The 15123-nt window shown below is 50.6% G+C and overlaps 1 protein-coding gene across 4 annotated transcripts in view; it reads left to right on the top strand.

The window, feature by feature from the left end:
* The first annotated feature begins 645 nt into the window (after nucleotides 1–645).
* Nucleotides 646–15123, top strand: part of CYFIP2 (cytoplasmic FMR1 interacting protein 2) — a 50664-nt gene continuing 36186 nt past the window's right edge. Inside the window, exons 1-8 of one of the 4 annotated variants that reach the window (XM_034067204.1) lie at nucleotides 646–767; nucleotides 7404–7544; nucleotides 9576–9665; nucleotides 9745–9822; nucleotides 12668–12769; nucleotides 13714–13895; nucleotides 14184–14280; nucleotides 14957–15085. In XM_034067204.1, coding sequence (XP_033923095.1) covers nucleotides 7428–7544; nucleotides 9576–9665; nucleotides 9745–9822; nucleotides 12668–12769; nucleotides 13714–13895; nucleotides 14184–14280; nucleotides 14957–15085 — 795 coding nt within the window. In that variant the 5' untranslated portion in view covers nucleotides 646–767; nucleotides 7404–7427. Of the gene's footprint in view, nucleotides 768–7403; nucleotides 7545–9575; nucleotides 9666–9744; nucleotides 9823–12667; nucleotides 12770–13713; nucleotides 13896–14183; nucleotides 14281–14956; nucleotides 15086–15123 lie in introns of those variants that run through there. The other 3 variants (XM_031047463.2, XM_013128581.3, XM_031047464.2) reach the window with 3 other exon arrangements.

Genomic DNA, 15123 nt, shown 5'->3' with positions numbered 1-15123 from the left:
AATCACCATGAGGCGATATTCCTCTGAAAACTGTAATCCTGCTTGGATTTCACTGTAGATCTGAAGAGCTGTATTGGAGCTTTAAAAAGAAGCATGAGCAGAAGGACTGGAAGCTCGTCCCTGAAGAAATGCCAGATGCCAAAAATGCCAAAAGGAAGATCTTTCAGATGCAGTGCTGACTCAGAAGAGGCTTATAGCATTCTGAGCAAAGGCATTGATTGCCTTCTGCTTTTGGTCCCTAACATGCTGGGTGACCCAAGGCTTTCTCAGTAACGGGGGCTTTCATTAAAATGGTAGGCGCAGCCGATGGATGATGCGGGGGAAGGCAGGCTGGACCCCTGAGGCCCTGCAATCTCAGCAGCGGGGCGATGGGGAACTCCAGACGGGTCCTGCCATCTCAGGGACCCAAATGCACTCTCCCAGCATCAAACCGGGGGGTGGAGGGGCTGCGGCAGCCGACCCCAGCCCCATCCTCCTCCGCACACCGGGGGGGCCCCGGCCTTACCTCTCCCCACCAGGGCCGCACTGCCGCCCCCCGCCCGCAACAGCGGAGGAGAGGACGCAGACCCCCAGCCCCGCCGCGCAGCCCCAGCGCTGCCCGGGGGAGGAGCCGCCTTCCCGCGGCGGGGACCAGGGCTCCCCCCGCCGCCGTGCGGAGGGGCCGGCGGAGAGCCGCGGAAGTGCACTTGCTGCAGCCATTTCCTGCTCTTTGTGCGGGCGGCGCGGAGCATCCCGCGGCGCGGAGCATCGCACCCGCGGAGCGCCAGGTGAGCGGCGGGGGCTGCGCGGGGGCTGCGCGGGGGCTGCGCGGCCTTACCCGCTCCCATTCACCCGCCCGCCCTCCCCCTCCTGGGCTGCGCGGGGGCTGAGCTCACCGCCGCTCCCGGTACCCTGCGGCCGCGCCGGGTGGGCTCAGCGCGGGGCAGCGGCGGGGCAGGTGCGGGAGCGGGAGGCCCGTGCGGGCCGGGATGTGCGGGGATGTATCCCACAATGCTTAGAGCTACCTGCAGCGTTCAGCTTCCCCGCAGCCGCTGCAAAGCACCGGGAGGGGGGTGCATGGAAATAGCGCAAATCCCCCACTTCGCATCCCGGCTCCGTGCACCCAGGCCGGGGAGAAGGTGCCGTGCCATGCCCCGATGCTGGAGGGCTCCGCAGGCCCCTCCGCGGGCGGCAGCGCCAGCGCTGGGTCGCGTCAACGCCTGGCTCAAGGAGATAGAGCGATGGAGCAGGCTAAAGGTGGCCCCGGCGGGGACTATGGCCAGCGCCCGCATCATCGTGGTGTGAAAAAATGGTGTCCCTGGGGGTGGATGGGGAAGGAGGAAACGACGGGGTCTGAGCCACGGCCGGGAGCGAGGGGCTGGAGCTGCGCCCTCAGGGTCGTGCTTTGGCTTCAGCTGGAGGCGGTGAAACCTTCCCCTTCCAAAGCCGGCAGCTCCCAGTGCGGCAGGAGTGCGGAGCGAGGCGCGGCCCGAGCAGCGGGGCTTTGTATAGAACTTCCCATCGAGGACGCTGGGAATGCGCCTTGTCAGCCGCATCCCACCTGGGGAGGGAGGAATGGATGCGTTCTGTAGGGGATCTCTGCGGGTTGGAAGGACCGGGAGGGAATAAGGAAAACAAGAAGCACACACTGAAACCTGCCTGCGTGCTCAGGGTTGCTTTGGAGAAGGGGGAAGGGTGACGGTTGTGTGCGCTGTCAGCGGACGCTGCCAGCAGCAGAGCTTGTCCCCTTCGCCATCTGCCGCTTTCCGCGGGGGGTTCCTGACCGGAGGGGGTTGGATCACAAAGATCTCGAAGAATTCGGCCGAGTGGCTGAACCCGCCCGCATCCCTCCTGCCCTGCGCTGACACCGAAAGGAAGCGCACCCTCGTGTTTTGCATGATGACAGTTGTCTGGGGTTAGTCACTGGGGGGTGACTAGCCCGGTGTTTTGGTGTCTGTCACAGGCGTATAATTCTAGGGTAATTCCCTGCAAAGGACAATTCTTTTCTCCTTTTCTCTGTACAGTTAATTGTTATTAATGAAGCCTGAGGAATATGGAAAAATCTTCAATTTTCTGACCAGGATCTCTTGAGCAATGCTCATTTCATGATGGTAATTTTATTAGCAGCCATCATCTTTGCATGCAAAATAGGAAGATAGGTTCTGGAAGATAAATAATTTACAATGCTGTCCTATGTGATTTGGTTTCCCAAGAAGCGCTGTAACTGGCAGCAGTGGGCTTGCTTGTAAACTTGCTCTAAATTTGTCAGCTGTATTGGCAATGCAGCTCTGTGTATGTGCCTCCTTCCTGACCTTCTTTCTTTGGCACCAGAAAAAAAAAAAAGATGAAGTTATTCTAAAAAGAATAAATTCCAAAATAATTGTGTTGCTGAGAGACAGGCGGCGTAAATGCTTGGAACTCAGCCCTAATGGAATGACAGAAGATGTACAGTGGAGATACAGAAGAGTGGCTCCAGGAGTCGTGCAGTTTGCCTTCCTTTTTTAATGCGAAGGGTAATTTCATGGTTATTAACATCTGTGACTGTGTAGGGTAAGAGCCCAGCTCTGCCAGCCTCTCTCATCCTTGGCTGTGTTTATTTGCTCCTGCAGAGAACCGACTGATTGTGGTGGTGGTTGAAATTACAAGTAATTCTTACAGCGTGAGAGAAGGGGTTGATGACACATATCCTAGAACACAGGGGACTTTAATCCCATGCATTTTAGACAAGGGTCAAACTAAACTTTTGCAACCTGAAGTTGTTCTTCTTGACTTAAAACATGTTAGTGGCCAAGAGCAGTTATTCTCTTGTTGTGAAGCAGTGGGTACCAGAAACACTCTGCGTTTATGTACCCAGGGCATCAGTCTGCTGGGGTACTCATTGGGCCAAGATGCTTCCTGACCACTAGTTACATGCTACTTTGGAGTAAGAGGGAGAAACATAATCACAGGGCAAAACCAAATTAAGTGACATTCCCAGGTTACCCAGGGACTGTAGAACAATCAATCCCAGATCCTCAGGAGGTGACCAGCAGAAGTTTGTCCTCCTTCTCTACACTGCCATCTCCCCAGCAAAAGTAATTTTGATGCTTGTCTCACCCCAGACTTGCAGGGCTAGGACCATGTCTTACTGCCAGTCTCCTGGACAATTCCTATTTTTCCTTGCCTCCTTTCCTGCTCTTGGTAGCTGCTGCAGCTCCAGCGTAGATGTCTGCTTTAAGAGCAGGCAAGCTAAAAACCAAAAGAACCTGGGCCACTTCCTCAGAGCTCTCAGCTTCGAAGCAGAGCATACATGCATGCAAAATATTCATCATTACCCTGCTTTTAAAAGTCTTTCTTTGTTCCCCCAAGCTGCTCTAACAATAACATCATCTGTGTTCCTCTCGCTACAGAGAGGATGATGTTGCACCGATACTTCTGGGCAAGCATTTTGATGGTGAAGGTAGGACCTGCCCTTCAAGTTCAGACATCTGGGATGTCCACCCTCAGTCTTTCTCAAAGCATTCCTACACCATCTGTTGAATCTGCCCTCCAGGCTGCTGCCACAACAGAGTCACTGTGTCGGGAACTCTTAATTTCAGTCTTGGGGTGCTGAGGCCATGCTCTGTGCGTGGACTCCACATGGCCAGTTCCTTGTAGCGTCTAGAAGCCCCAGTGCCCCTGTGTGACCATTTGGCTTTAGAAGGTCTAAGAGATGACCAGAAGGGATGGAAACATAGGGTGGAGAGAGGAAGTTTCTGTAACAGCTGGGCAGAAAGTGTGGGCAGCACTGCACTTGAGCACTAACTCTCATTAGCAGAGTCAGCCTGGTGGTGCATCTTTTTCCAGGATTCCCTTGGAGTGGGGTTGCCTTCTGCCAGATTCATGTTCAGTTTTGCCAAAACACGCAGGACCAGAGAGGCTTTGGCCCCTCTGACCAGTGGCAGGATATGGAGAGAACAGTAGTTTTGTGAGACAGCTCAGAGTAGCCCGTGTGGCTGTTTGAGGCTGCTCAGGCAGGATGTGCTTTCTGGGTGCACGTGCCATAGTAGCAGAAAAGCCCCCTTCCTGGGCAGGCTGCTCATGGGTGGTGCAGCCCCTGGCATCATGAGCATGTGCACTGAAGTGCCACTGGCAAACCACCACCACAGGATCATACGATCAATGAGGTTGGAAAACACCTTTAGGACAGGCTGACTCTCCCCAGCACAGCCACCTCTGCCCTGAGGCCCAGGTGGTGGATGGTGGTGAAGGCTTAATGAGGACTTTCTGATGAGTGTCCCCAGGGATCCCCATCTTCCGTGGGCTGGAGCTGCTTGGTCATTGCCCTCCTCATTGGAGGACTGAAAGGATGAAGCTGTATTTGCTGGGGCAGCCCCAGTATGTTTGTGTTAGAAACCTCTCTGCAGGAAGGTGAGGCAGCAGGACTTCCCCTTTCAGCTCTCTCATGCAGCCCCTGTGGTGGGGAGATATCGTGAAGCATCCCATGAACCAGGCCAAGCAACTTCTGATGCCTTCAGAGCCTTTATATCAGTGCACACCCCATCTAACTCCTAGATGCTCATGACGGGCAGTGGACCCCAAACAAAAGTAGGGCTCCCACAACCCCTACAGCCACCCCAAGGAGCAGGGGTGGAGCCTTGGCACCTTGGGGATTGCTTGAGGCTGCTCCTCTGTGAATGGTCTGGGGTGATGATCAAGGTCTGTTGGCCCTGGACCAGTATTCCCTCCACCGCATGCTCCAGTTGTGAGGTTGCTGTCTCTTGCACTATGCTATGTGCATAAATAGGAAAAGTCCTGGCAGTCCACATTCCTCCCTGTAGCCTCTGTTGGTTTAACTGTTGGACTTAAGAAAGCATAGAATGGAAATCAGGAGTCCCCATCAAGATTCCTCTATTAAACCCTCAAAGTCTGAGTAATTTTTCCATAAATGTCCAGATTCCTGCACTTTGCTCAACCATGGCAAAGCTCAGGGTGGGCTGCCGGAAGATTGCACAGATCACTTGCTATGGTTTGACAATTCCTGTTCATGTATTTCTACATACTGCCTCTCTTCCTCTAAGTGTGAGATCTTTAGGGCAGGGACTGGCTTAGTCTTGCAGGTTTGTGCACTGCGCAGCACAGCAGGACCCTGACACCATATACGGGACTGTATGTCCCAAACAGCAGCAATAATTTTGTTCCTTCAGTGCTGAGCTCTTTGGGTCTCACAGGGTTACTGGGTGATTGGAGAAGCATCTTCAATTATTGCAAACACCTTGTACAAGTGGCCATAGAATTAGATATACAGAAAAATAAGAAATGATCCCAAATAATGAGCCACAGCCTCAAAGCTGTAAAATGAAAGGCTTTTGTCTTCCTAAGCCTGAAGTATGTAATGACACATTGTGAGTACCAGGGGTGTTGTTTTGGAAACCCAGAGGTGAGCCTTAAGGCACTGGAGGATGGTGGTGGACAGCAGTGGGCAGCAGAGGAGGTCGGTGGAGCTGGGCCAGCTGAGCCACCAGCCTGGTGCAGAGCAGCAAATGGTGCTTGCAGGCAGGGAGGAAGCTGCTTCTGCCTACGGGGTGCCAGGATGTAATGTCTAGTTTTGACAGTTGCTACAATTTGTAACAGGAAACCATTTTAACAAAGAGGGGTGAAGAAAGAAACAAAAATTTGGGTGTGTAGGGAAAAGGCTGCTTGAGATTTATTTTTTCCAGGCACTTATTTCATGGTGCTTCAGCTGCAGGTAAAACCAAACCTGTTTCTCAGCTGCCTGATACCTTGGGGAGGCATTTGTGGAGGTGGAATGGGTTTTGCCAGGCTCATACATATTCTTGCAGCCCATGCATGCAGGCAGAAATGATGACAAGAGGCACAGCAGCAGACTCATCCCTCCCGTCACCCAACATGAAGCTGCCCTGGGACGGCACACAGTGTGCATCCCCCTTGGCTGTGGTCCTTCCTAGCTGAATGTGTGTCTATCTATGGATGTCCTGAAGCCATTGTCCTTCCATGCTCCCACTGCTGGAAATGAAAAGCAAACTTATATTCTTGGAAACAATGACTCAACTAAAAGAAGAAAGAGGACCTAAGGGATTTGTAGCAGATAATGTGCTGAATATGAGCACCTACAGAGATGCTGTTGTGACCAAAGGAACTGATGTGATTGTATGCAAGGAGGGAGGTTACATTGCTGTTGTATCTGGTCCTTGTGCAGACACCACCAGAGCCTTGCGTCCTGCTACGGTGTCTGCACTTCAGCAAAAAGGCTTCAAAATGGGATCAAGCTTAGAGAAAAGCCAAAGAGATGATTAAAGGATTGGAAAATGTGTTCTGTAACAAGACAGGCAAAGTCTCAGTCTGCTTGTCTGAGCTGAAGTGCAGGTTGCAGGGTGCTTTATTGAAATGTGTGAGTATCTTGATGGGGACTTTGATAACAGAGAGCTCCACTGTCTTGCAGATTATAGTGATAAAACTGATGGCTCACATTTGAAACTAGACAGGCTGAGTGGGGGAAAAAGAGGGTGATATATTAATTGAGTGACATGACAATATTTAAAGCATTTTCCCTCTGAAAACATGTAAATGCAAGGGGTGTTTTTCTAGGAGACCTGAGCTCTAGGTCAGCCACAGCTATTGCACATGGATTAGGTATTAACTGGGGAAGCCCTGTGACTGTGGTTATACAAGCGCTTGGCCTGGGTGACAGCAGCCGTCCCTCCATGCTTGTGCACTTCCAGTGAAGGTGAATGGCAGAGTCAGTAAGGACATAGAGGTTTGGTTCCCATTAGGTAGCCTGCCTGGGGTAAGTTCCAGTGAGCTGTCAGAAACATTTCCCTTTGCTTTTTATTTCATGTGCAAATGGCACTGTTGGCAGCCCAGGATGGGGCAGGGGCCACTGCCTGTGCACTAAAAGCAAGGAAATGCTCTTTAACAACAACTTCTTTTTCTGCTGCTTGCAGTGCCACAGCCAGCCTGTGCAGCACTCCATCCTTTCCGGTTCACCTTTGAGAATGAAGTTTGTTGTTTACAGTTTCCAGCACTGTTCATGTGTGTGAGAAGGAGAGCATGCGGGTGTCAGCATTGGTCAGACTTCTCTAATCGTGCTGCTTCAAGAGGTATTTTTGACACCACTTTGCATTCTGGAGCAGATGCTTTCACTTGGGGCTGCTAAAGCTGCACTGCAGCACCCAGCAGTTCTCTGTCTCAAACAGTTTTGCAGAAGGGCATGGGTGGGTAGTTGTGTTCCTCTTATTCTGCATTTCAACTCTGCTGTTGAATCTTGGAAGGAGAGGTAGCATAGAGATGTAGGTTAAATGCACAAGAAAAGGAAAATGAGATAAACTGGGATCATGTCTCCTTGCAGTACCAACCAGTCGTGGTTCTGGTTTTGTCCTTTGGCACTTTTCCACTCGGTCTTCTGGCTGCTGTCTGTATCACCCTCTATTTTCCTTTGCATTTAGTGTGGAAACTGAACATCCAGAACCATGACCACTCACGTCACACTAGAGGATGCCTTGTCCAACGTGGACTTACTGGAGGAACTGCCTCTGCCGGACCAGCAGCCATGCATCGAACCGCCTCCATCCTCCATCATGTACCAGGTACCTTCACCTCCGGATGTGGCGGGGCAGGGAGGGTTGTTCTTTAGCTGACACAAAGCACAGGGGCACATGGTGCTGTGAGAACTAGCCAAAAACATCCTGGGTTCAGCGTGTTCAAGGAAATGTTCAGAACAGATCTAGCCACAAAGCTGTTCCCAGAGCCTCTAAAAGAAAAGCACTAGGGACTGGTGAAAGGGATCATTAAGGCTGAGCAAGACATAGGGAAGTTAAAAATGACGACCAGGCTGCTTGAATGAGTAGGAAGTAGGAGGTAAGATTTGTGATAAAAGCAGAAAGTTCTCAGCGATGTTTTATTGTGCACATAGTTCTGTGCTTCCTTTTTATGGCGGTGCATGCATCTAAGGTCAGAATCAACATTCTCCCTGCCTTTGGCTGGCCTTTGCCATTACACAGCTGGAGCTGCTGGTCTGGGAAGCCAGTGGCATGCAAGGGAGGGCAGTCACTAAAATCACTTCTCTGCCTTGAACAACCACAGGTTTAGCTGCAGCTGCACTGACCAGGCAAAGCTTGGCATAAGCCCAGGGCAAGGCTCAACCTCCTGCTTTCAGATCCACAGCAGGATGCCTTGGCTGCTTGTCTACCACACCCTGCCCTATAGCACACACCCAGGGTTAAATATAATGTGGGGTTACTTTCTCCATCCTGCTACTCCGGAATTTGTGGACTTGCCCATGGCAGTGTATAAATACACCCGCACAGTGATTGCAGTGCTGTGCACACAGGGCTCTGAAATTACAGTATCTCTTTCAGGAGGTCAGATGCGGGCTCATTCAGTAGCATTAGTATCTCTATAGGTTATCAGACCCAGAAGCAGTTCTGAGAAGTTCAAATTTCATCTCTCCCTGGAAAATCTTGATATTTTTTTGCTTATCTCTTCTCTCAATAAATATTTAGTCTATGCTGGCTTATGTCGTGTGAGGGGCTCAGGATCAGGCCTTGTGGCACAGCTGCCTTTCAGGGCCGTGAGTGTGTGCGCACAGCTGGGGCTAAAAACCTCCTTTAAACTGAATCTCGAGGTGTTGGCCAAGCCTGTTTCCTCATCACACTTGGTTTGTGTGTAGCTCTCTCCCTTGCTAACCAGAAATGCATAGGCAGCCTCAGCTTTTGCTGTTGTCACATTGGTCCTATGGGATGTCCTGGAGGCACTAAGAGTAGCCCTGTGGCCATGGGTCTGTGCTCCTGGTTTTCCCACTCAGGAAATCAGTTATCAAGGTGAGTGTGGTCACTGCAGTGTTAGTGCCATTGCAAGGAGCAGCTCTGTGTGCTTGGGACTCTGCCCTCCAGCAGACAGCACCAGCCAGCCCTCACAGAGGAAGCTACCTGAGCACAGAGCATGTGAATGGGCACTTGGCACAGAGATGAGGAGGTGCTTGTTCATACCCTGCCTTGCTCTGCACTTTCTTGCTCCTCTGGCCTGACCCAAGTAGTAGCTCAGCTTCCAAATCAGCTGTTTGTCCCAAAGCATCTGCTTTCCAGAGCAGTGCTAGCTCCGATAACAGCACCTGGATGACTGCTGACGTTCATATTTATGTTTTCCAACCTTCCCACTCCCTGCCCTTTCTGCGTGTTTATTCTTTACCATTCCTGCTGACAGGATGTGGTGTTTCCCTAGCAGCCAGGACACAAATGGAAATTAATGAGTTACCGAGCTAAAATCCTTAGAACAATGTCTGTGGGTTTGCTCTCTGGTGTGGCTGCAGTTCCCTGTAGCTGGTCCCCATCTGAGTCTGGCTTAATTTTACAAGGGTTTGTCAGTTTTGATTGCCACATTTTCACACATAGAATCTGCAGGATTTCCTCTAATGAACATGTGTGATTCAGAAGCTTCTCAGGCTGCATGTATGAATCTACTTCATACATAGGAGCGCAGCACCTCAAATTGCCCATAAGCTGCTCCCATGCCCCAGAAGCCCTATTGGTTCTTTTTGCCAACACATCCCATGTTATACTATATCAGGTGAGCAGACCACCAGCTGTACGTTAACTTGCCTCTCTCCATTGCACCCACAGGCTAACTTTGACACAAACTTTGAAGACAGAAATGCCTTTGTGACCGGCATTGCCAGGTACATCGAGCAGGCAACGGTGCACTCCAGCATGGTGAGTCCCGAGTGCTTCCCCACTGATGCTGAGCCTTTGGTGTGTGCCCTGCCCCAGCAACATCTCTCTTGTCTTTCAGAATGAAATGCTGGAAGAAGGCCATGAGTATGCGGTGATGCTTTACACATGGAGGAGCTGCTCACGAGCCATCCCCCAGGTACTCAAGCCCTTTCTCAGGCAGGAATGTTCTCAGAGCATCTCATTGGTTTTGTCCTTAGTGTGGGTTAGTTTGGGCTGGAGACAGAGAACAAAAGAGCAGAGAAGACTGAAGCAAACACAGGTGCTGCAGTGAGAGACCACTGACTCTTCAAATAGTCTTCTCCCTACCAGAGTCTCAACCACCAACCTCAGGAGCTGGTAACCATTTAAGGAGCAGATCTGTGCTGCTGTCCTAGCAAAGGATATCTTTGTTGCAAAGGATATCTAGTTGCAGAGCAACTCTGCATAGACGTGTGATGTTGGAGAGCAATATCATGTATAGATGAGGCTCTATCCCTGACCCCCTAACAGCACCTCTCAGCTCAGTCACACTCACCACATCCCAGCTGCCTTTATATGCATTTCCTGGTTTCATGAACCCCTCCCCTGCTCCCCAAAGCAACCAGATCTGAAGTTATTTCATCCCCACAGTACCAGCTTGTTTGTCCTGCAGCTGCCAACAGGACTCAGCTGAGCAAAGCTCTGATCCAGAGCTGAGGATAATGCTGTGTTTTGTCACTTGTGTCTTTATCCACTTCTCTGTCTGGAGAATGGGTAGGCTTTGCTTTAATTACAGCAGTGTAGTTATTTCCTTCCCAATGCACCGCTTGAATATTTTTCTCTCTCATAGTGTGGGGCAATGGAGTTTACTTCAGAAAAAAAGCAGTTAGGTTTTGGAAGTTGAGAGTAAACTCGTCAGATCTGGTCTATATCACATTCTCCTGATTACCATGTGTGGTATCAGGAACTTCAGCTTCGGTTAAAAATAGCCCCAGTATCGAGTGGGACTCTTGTGTTGTGTGGAGAAGGGAGCCCGGGCAGCTGGGGATGAAAACAGCAGGTCCTCTCGATATGTAGGAGACTCAGGCTCTCTCTGACTTGCACAGAGCAGATAGGCAGCTGGGGCAGGTTTCAGCATCCCAAACTGCCGGGATGCTCTCTCTGCTCCCATGCGAGTCCCATAATTGTAGGTCTTATGTGAAGGCATATGAAGAAGCACCTTGATACGCCAGAAGCATTTCCCCAAATGCCCTTATTTGCTACTGATACACCAGAGGATCCTGATCTCTCCCAGTTTTGATCATTCTCCATCTCTGCTGCTAGTTCTGCTGTAACTGCTTTCTAGTCCTTCTCTCTCCAACCTGAATTTTGGTGGCTTCATTCTGCAAACACCTACAGACATGATTAAGGTTGCCCACATGGTGATTCAGACTCCAGCTCGGAGCTTGTCTTCCGCAGTGTGTACACGTGCAGGATCACTGCAATAACACCAACTGATGGTGCACTTGGGTGGGTGCAGTGCACTTCCATTAACCCTGCAGATAAAAGGGTTTGCAGCACTTCTGTGGAGCCACGGACAAATATTTCCACATGGCTGGCAATGGCTGCGTTTGTGATTCCCCGGGAAAGGTCAAACCTCAGCTCCCCTCGGGTTATACTCTGCTGATGGTCTCATGAGACCCAGCCATGGGGAGATTCCTGCTGCTGTTTGGATGTTTGCTTCTCTCCCATTTATATTTGATGTTGTGCTGTTGCTGTGTCTCTGGCTATGGAAACAGAAGGTGGGTTGTGACTGAGCTGATGGCCAGAGTGCCACAGATAACCTGATTTAGTGTCCTCCCATCCTGATCACCCCTATGATGTCTGTGCCTCTGTATGCACAGCTTGTGGGGTCCCTGCTCCCTACCCCATTCTCCCCATTGTTGCTGTAGACAATGCCACATGTGACAGAGGAGCAGACAATACTGTGGTATAGGGTTCATTTACAGAGTCACCAGATTTGATCTTGCAGTGATCCCTGCACTTTGCCATGGTGCACATGGCTGCAGTCAGGGGTCCTGTCCCCAGCCCCAGAGCTTGGCTGCTTGGTCATGTACCTCCCTGTGCCACATCACAGCCTGCACCTAACTGTACACCTCCCTGCTGTGAGGTGCATCCTCATGGCCATTAATATTGCCTGGCTGCAGTATGCAACACCGGAGTAGAGACATTATATTCCTCACTACAGGGAGGGCAAAGCTATTTTCACATCTTCCCACATGGAAACCTGGCTGAGTTGTCCCCTCGTACTCTGTACATCAGCTGCTGGGATACTAAATTTGCATCAGAGCTGTCAACTCCTTCACAGTCTTGTGTCAGCAACAGCTGGAAACAAAACCAGAGAAGGACAGCAGCATGCGTTGCCCTGGGCAGTTGGGGTTTTCCCTGAAAGTTTGGCAGTGACTCCAAGTAACTGTTTGGAAATGAGACGGATGACAACTGGGTAACTTCAGTTTAGCTTCCTAGGATGCCAGTGAATGTGACTCACTTCATTACTGGTAGCCACATATATATACACCCAAGTTGTTGGTCAGCAACAGAAGCAAATTATCCTGGCAGAGCTATAGCAGAGCCATAGCTTGGTGCTTCGTGTGCCCATGGATCTTTACAACACAGTGTCTCAGATAACATTATAATATAACATCCCCACATTGTGTAACATGTCCAGACTCCGTATCTCCATATTGCATGTGTTCTACCCCAGACAAGTGCATTTAGAAGACTTATTTCTCAGAGTCAAGGTTGAGGCTGTTTATATTGCATAGAGAGAATTTCACATCTGAGAAATAGCCCCTTCTGCTGTCACCTGACTGTTGGAAATAAGAGGGATGATAACTTGCTCCAGGAGAAAGCTCTGTCTCAGGTCCTCCATTGTCCTCAGACAGAGACAGGATTCACTCTGAAACAAGAAGGTGGTGGTTGCTGCAGTCCATGGCTGTGTTAGAAACTGGTGCTGACAAGGATGGTTTGTCTTTGCAATGCAGGTGAAGTGCAATGAGCAGCCAAACCGAGTGGAGATTTATGAGAAGACAGTGGAAGTTCTGGAGCCAGAAGTCACCAAACTGATGAAGTTCATGTATTTTCAAGTAAGTGGTCAAGTAGATAGGCACTTGCCTGCCAGGCCAGCTTGGAGAGTCCCCAGGCCCCTAAGTCTCTTCCTTGCAGCCACCAGCAGGTACCTGAGACCTCTCTGAAGGAAAATCGGTGTGTCCCTTACTCAGGCTCAGAATCCTGTATACAAGTCGGGAATGAGCACACCTCATCCCCTGCAGTTCATGGAGGCCCAGAGTCTCCACTATGTGGAGCTAATGGGTGGCACAGGCACCTGTTTTCCCTGTGTGCTGGCTGTTAGATATGAAGAACTGTTTCTCCATCAGCGCTCCCGCTTCTGCTCCTCCCTCTGAAGCAAAGCCCAGAAGAGCTGAGGGCTGGTGATGCAGCTGGTGCCTGGGGTGGTGGGATGCAGCCATGCAGCTGGACACCCTCCTGCTGTGCCAGCAGGAACAGGGATGTGCTCACAGCTGCCTGACCTTGTGGGGCAGCCAGAGAGCACCAGAGCTTAAATTTAGCAGTTGCTACACTTGAGGCACTTGACAAAATACTGCTTAGATCCCAACAGAGCAATGCCCTTGTGGCAAGCACTGAGCTGCTGTGGGCTCTGGGGACCTTTTTCCATCACCTCCTGGTATTTATAGCTGGCTGCAGCTGGGTTTCACCACCAGTTTTAGATCATATATCCTGTAAGGTCTTTATGCCCCTCCTAAAAACCTGGAGCCTGATTTTGCAGACCATGCCACTCTCAAGGCAGGCACAAATAGAGGGTTCCGGCCACCTTCTCCCCTCCAGCATTGTGGATGTTTGTCTGCAGTGATTTGTTACACAGCTTTGGTTCATGGTGGAGCCTCCATCCCCAGCAGAAAAATGCTTTTGTTAAAGGAAGGAGGTGGTGGGTGGGTGAAGGGGGTCCCAATGGTGATGCGATGACTATGGGATGGCAAAGCTGTGATGACCCCGTCCTGCTTCCTTCCAGCGCAAGGCTATCGAGCGGTTCTGCAGCGAGGTGAAGCGCCTGTGCCATGCTGAGCGGAGGAAGGACTTTGTCTCTGAGGCTTATCTCCTCACACTGGGCAAGTTCATTAACATGTTTGCTGTCCTGGATGAGCTGAAGAACATGAAGTGCAGCGTCAAAAATGACCATTCTGCCTACAAGAGGTGAGAGGGGGGAAAGCAGCAGTGTGCCTGGTATGCCCAGCAGTGAGAGCAGGTGGACATGGCTGGAGGTTGGGTTTCTGTGCTGTTGTAGGCTTCCTTTGTGTGTTTAGGCAAATCTCTGAGCCCTGCAGTGTTTCAATTCCCTCTTGGTAAAAGAAGGAAAGCAGAGCTGTACTGTAGGGGAGTCTGAGGCTACTGCATTGCAGCTGCAGGTCAAACAGGGAAGATGGATGGTGAGTCTCACACTGGGTGAGTGATCCTTGGTGACCTTGGATTTCTCCCTTCCAGAGCTGCCCAGTTCCTGCGGAAGATGGCAGACCCTCAGTCCATCCAGGAGTCCCAGAACCTCTCCATGTTCCTGGCAAACCACAACCGCATCACACAGGCAGGTCCCTTTTCTCTGAACCACTTAACCTTTCTGTGAGCAGAGAGAGGCAGTGATTGTGCCATGGCTGACAGCACTTGAGACCAGAATTTGACCATAGCTGTTGGGTCATTGCCACTCTGATGGTCTTCTGGTCAAGCTGTGTAACTCTGGCAGTATCTCCTTCTCATGGTTCATCCTCAGTGGTTTTGAAGGTCCTTATGACAAGACAAAGATGATCTAAAAGATGTAAGAAGAGCTCTTGAAGGGGAAGTTTCTGCCAGAACTGTTTCTTCAGGAAATCCATCCAGTCCATGTCTGCGACTGCATGGGAACTGCAGATCAGCCCCCTTGGTCCTCCAAGTCCACTGGCTCTATAGCTACTGCTAATTAGGTACTGCACAAAGACAGGAAAGAGTCAGAAAGTCCGCTCTGAGGCATCTTCCTTTACATCTTACTGTCTGCTGTTTGGCTGTCATGATCAGTCTGAAGCAGGGAGCTCTCCTGCAGAAGGCAGGTTGTTCTGTATAGGTGGTACTATGAGGTTAATCTTTTGCTGGTAACTGAATTTAAACACACAAGCAAGGTTTGAAGAAACCTTTTATCATTTCACTCTTAATCCTTCAAATATGTTTCTCCCCTGGTTTCTGCTCTTCCTCTGTCCATGTCGATAATGTGGCCCCTGTTGATGTTTCAGTGTCTGCACCAGCAACTAGAGGTCATCCCTGGCTATGAGGAACTGCTAGCTGATATTGTCAACATCTGTGTGGATTACTATGAAAACAAGATGTATCTCACTCCTAGTGAGAAACACATGCTCTTAAAGGTGAGGTTTGGCTATTCTTATGGATGGGGATGGGTGCT

The sequence above is a fragment of the Melopsittacus undulatus genome, chromosome 10, assembly GCF_012275295.1.
Source record: "Melopsittacus undulatus isolate bMelUnd1 chromosome 10, bMelUnd1.mat.Z, whole genome shotgun sequence".
NCBI lineage: Eukaryota > Metazoa > Chordata > Aves > Psittaciformes > Psittaculidae > Melopsittacus > Melopsittacus undulatus.
The sequence above is the reverse complement of the archived record's forward strand: the minus strand, read 5'-3'. Positions and strand labels throughout refer to the sequence as shown.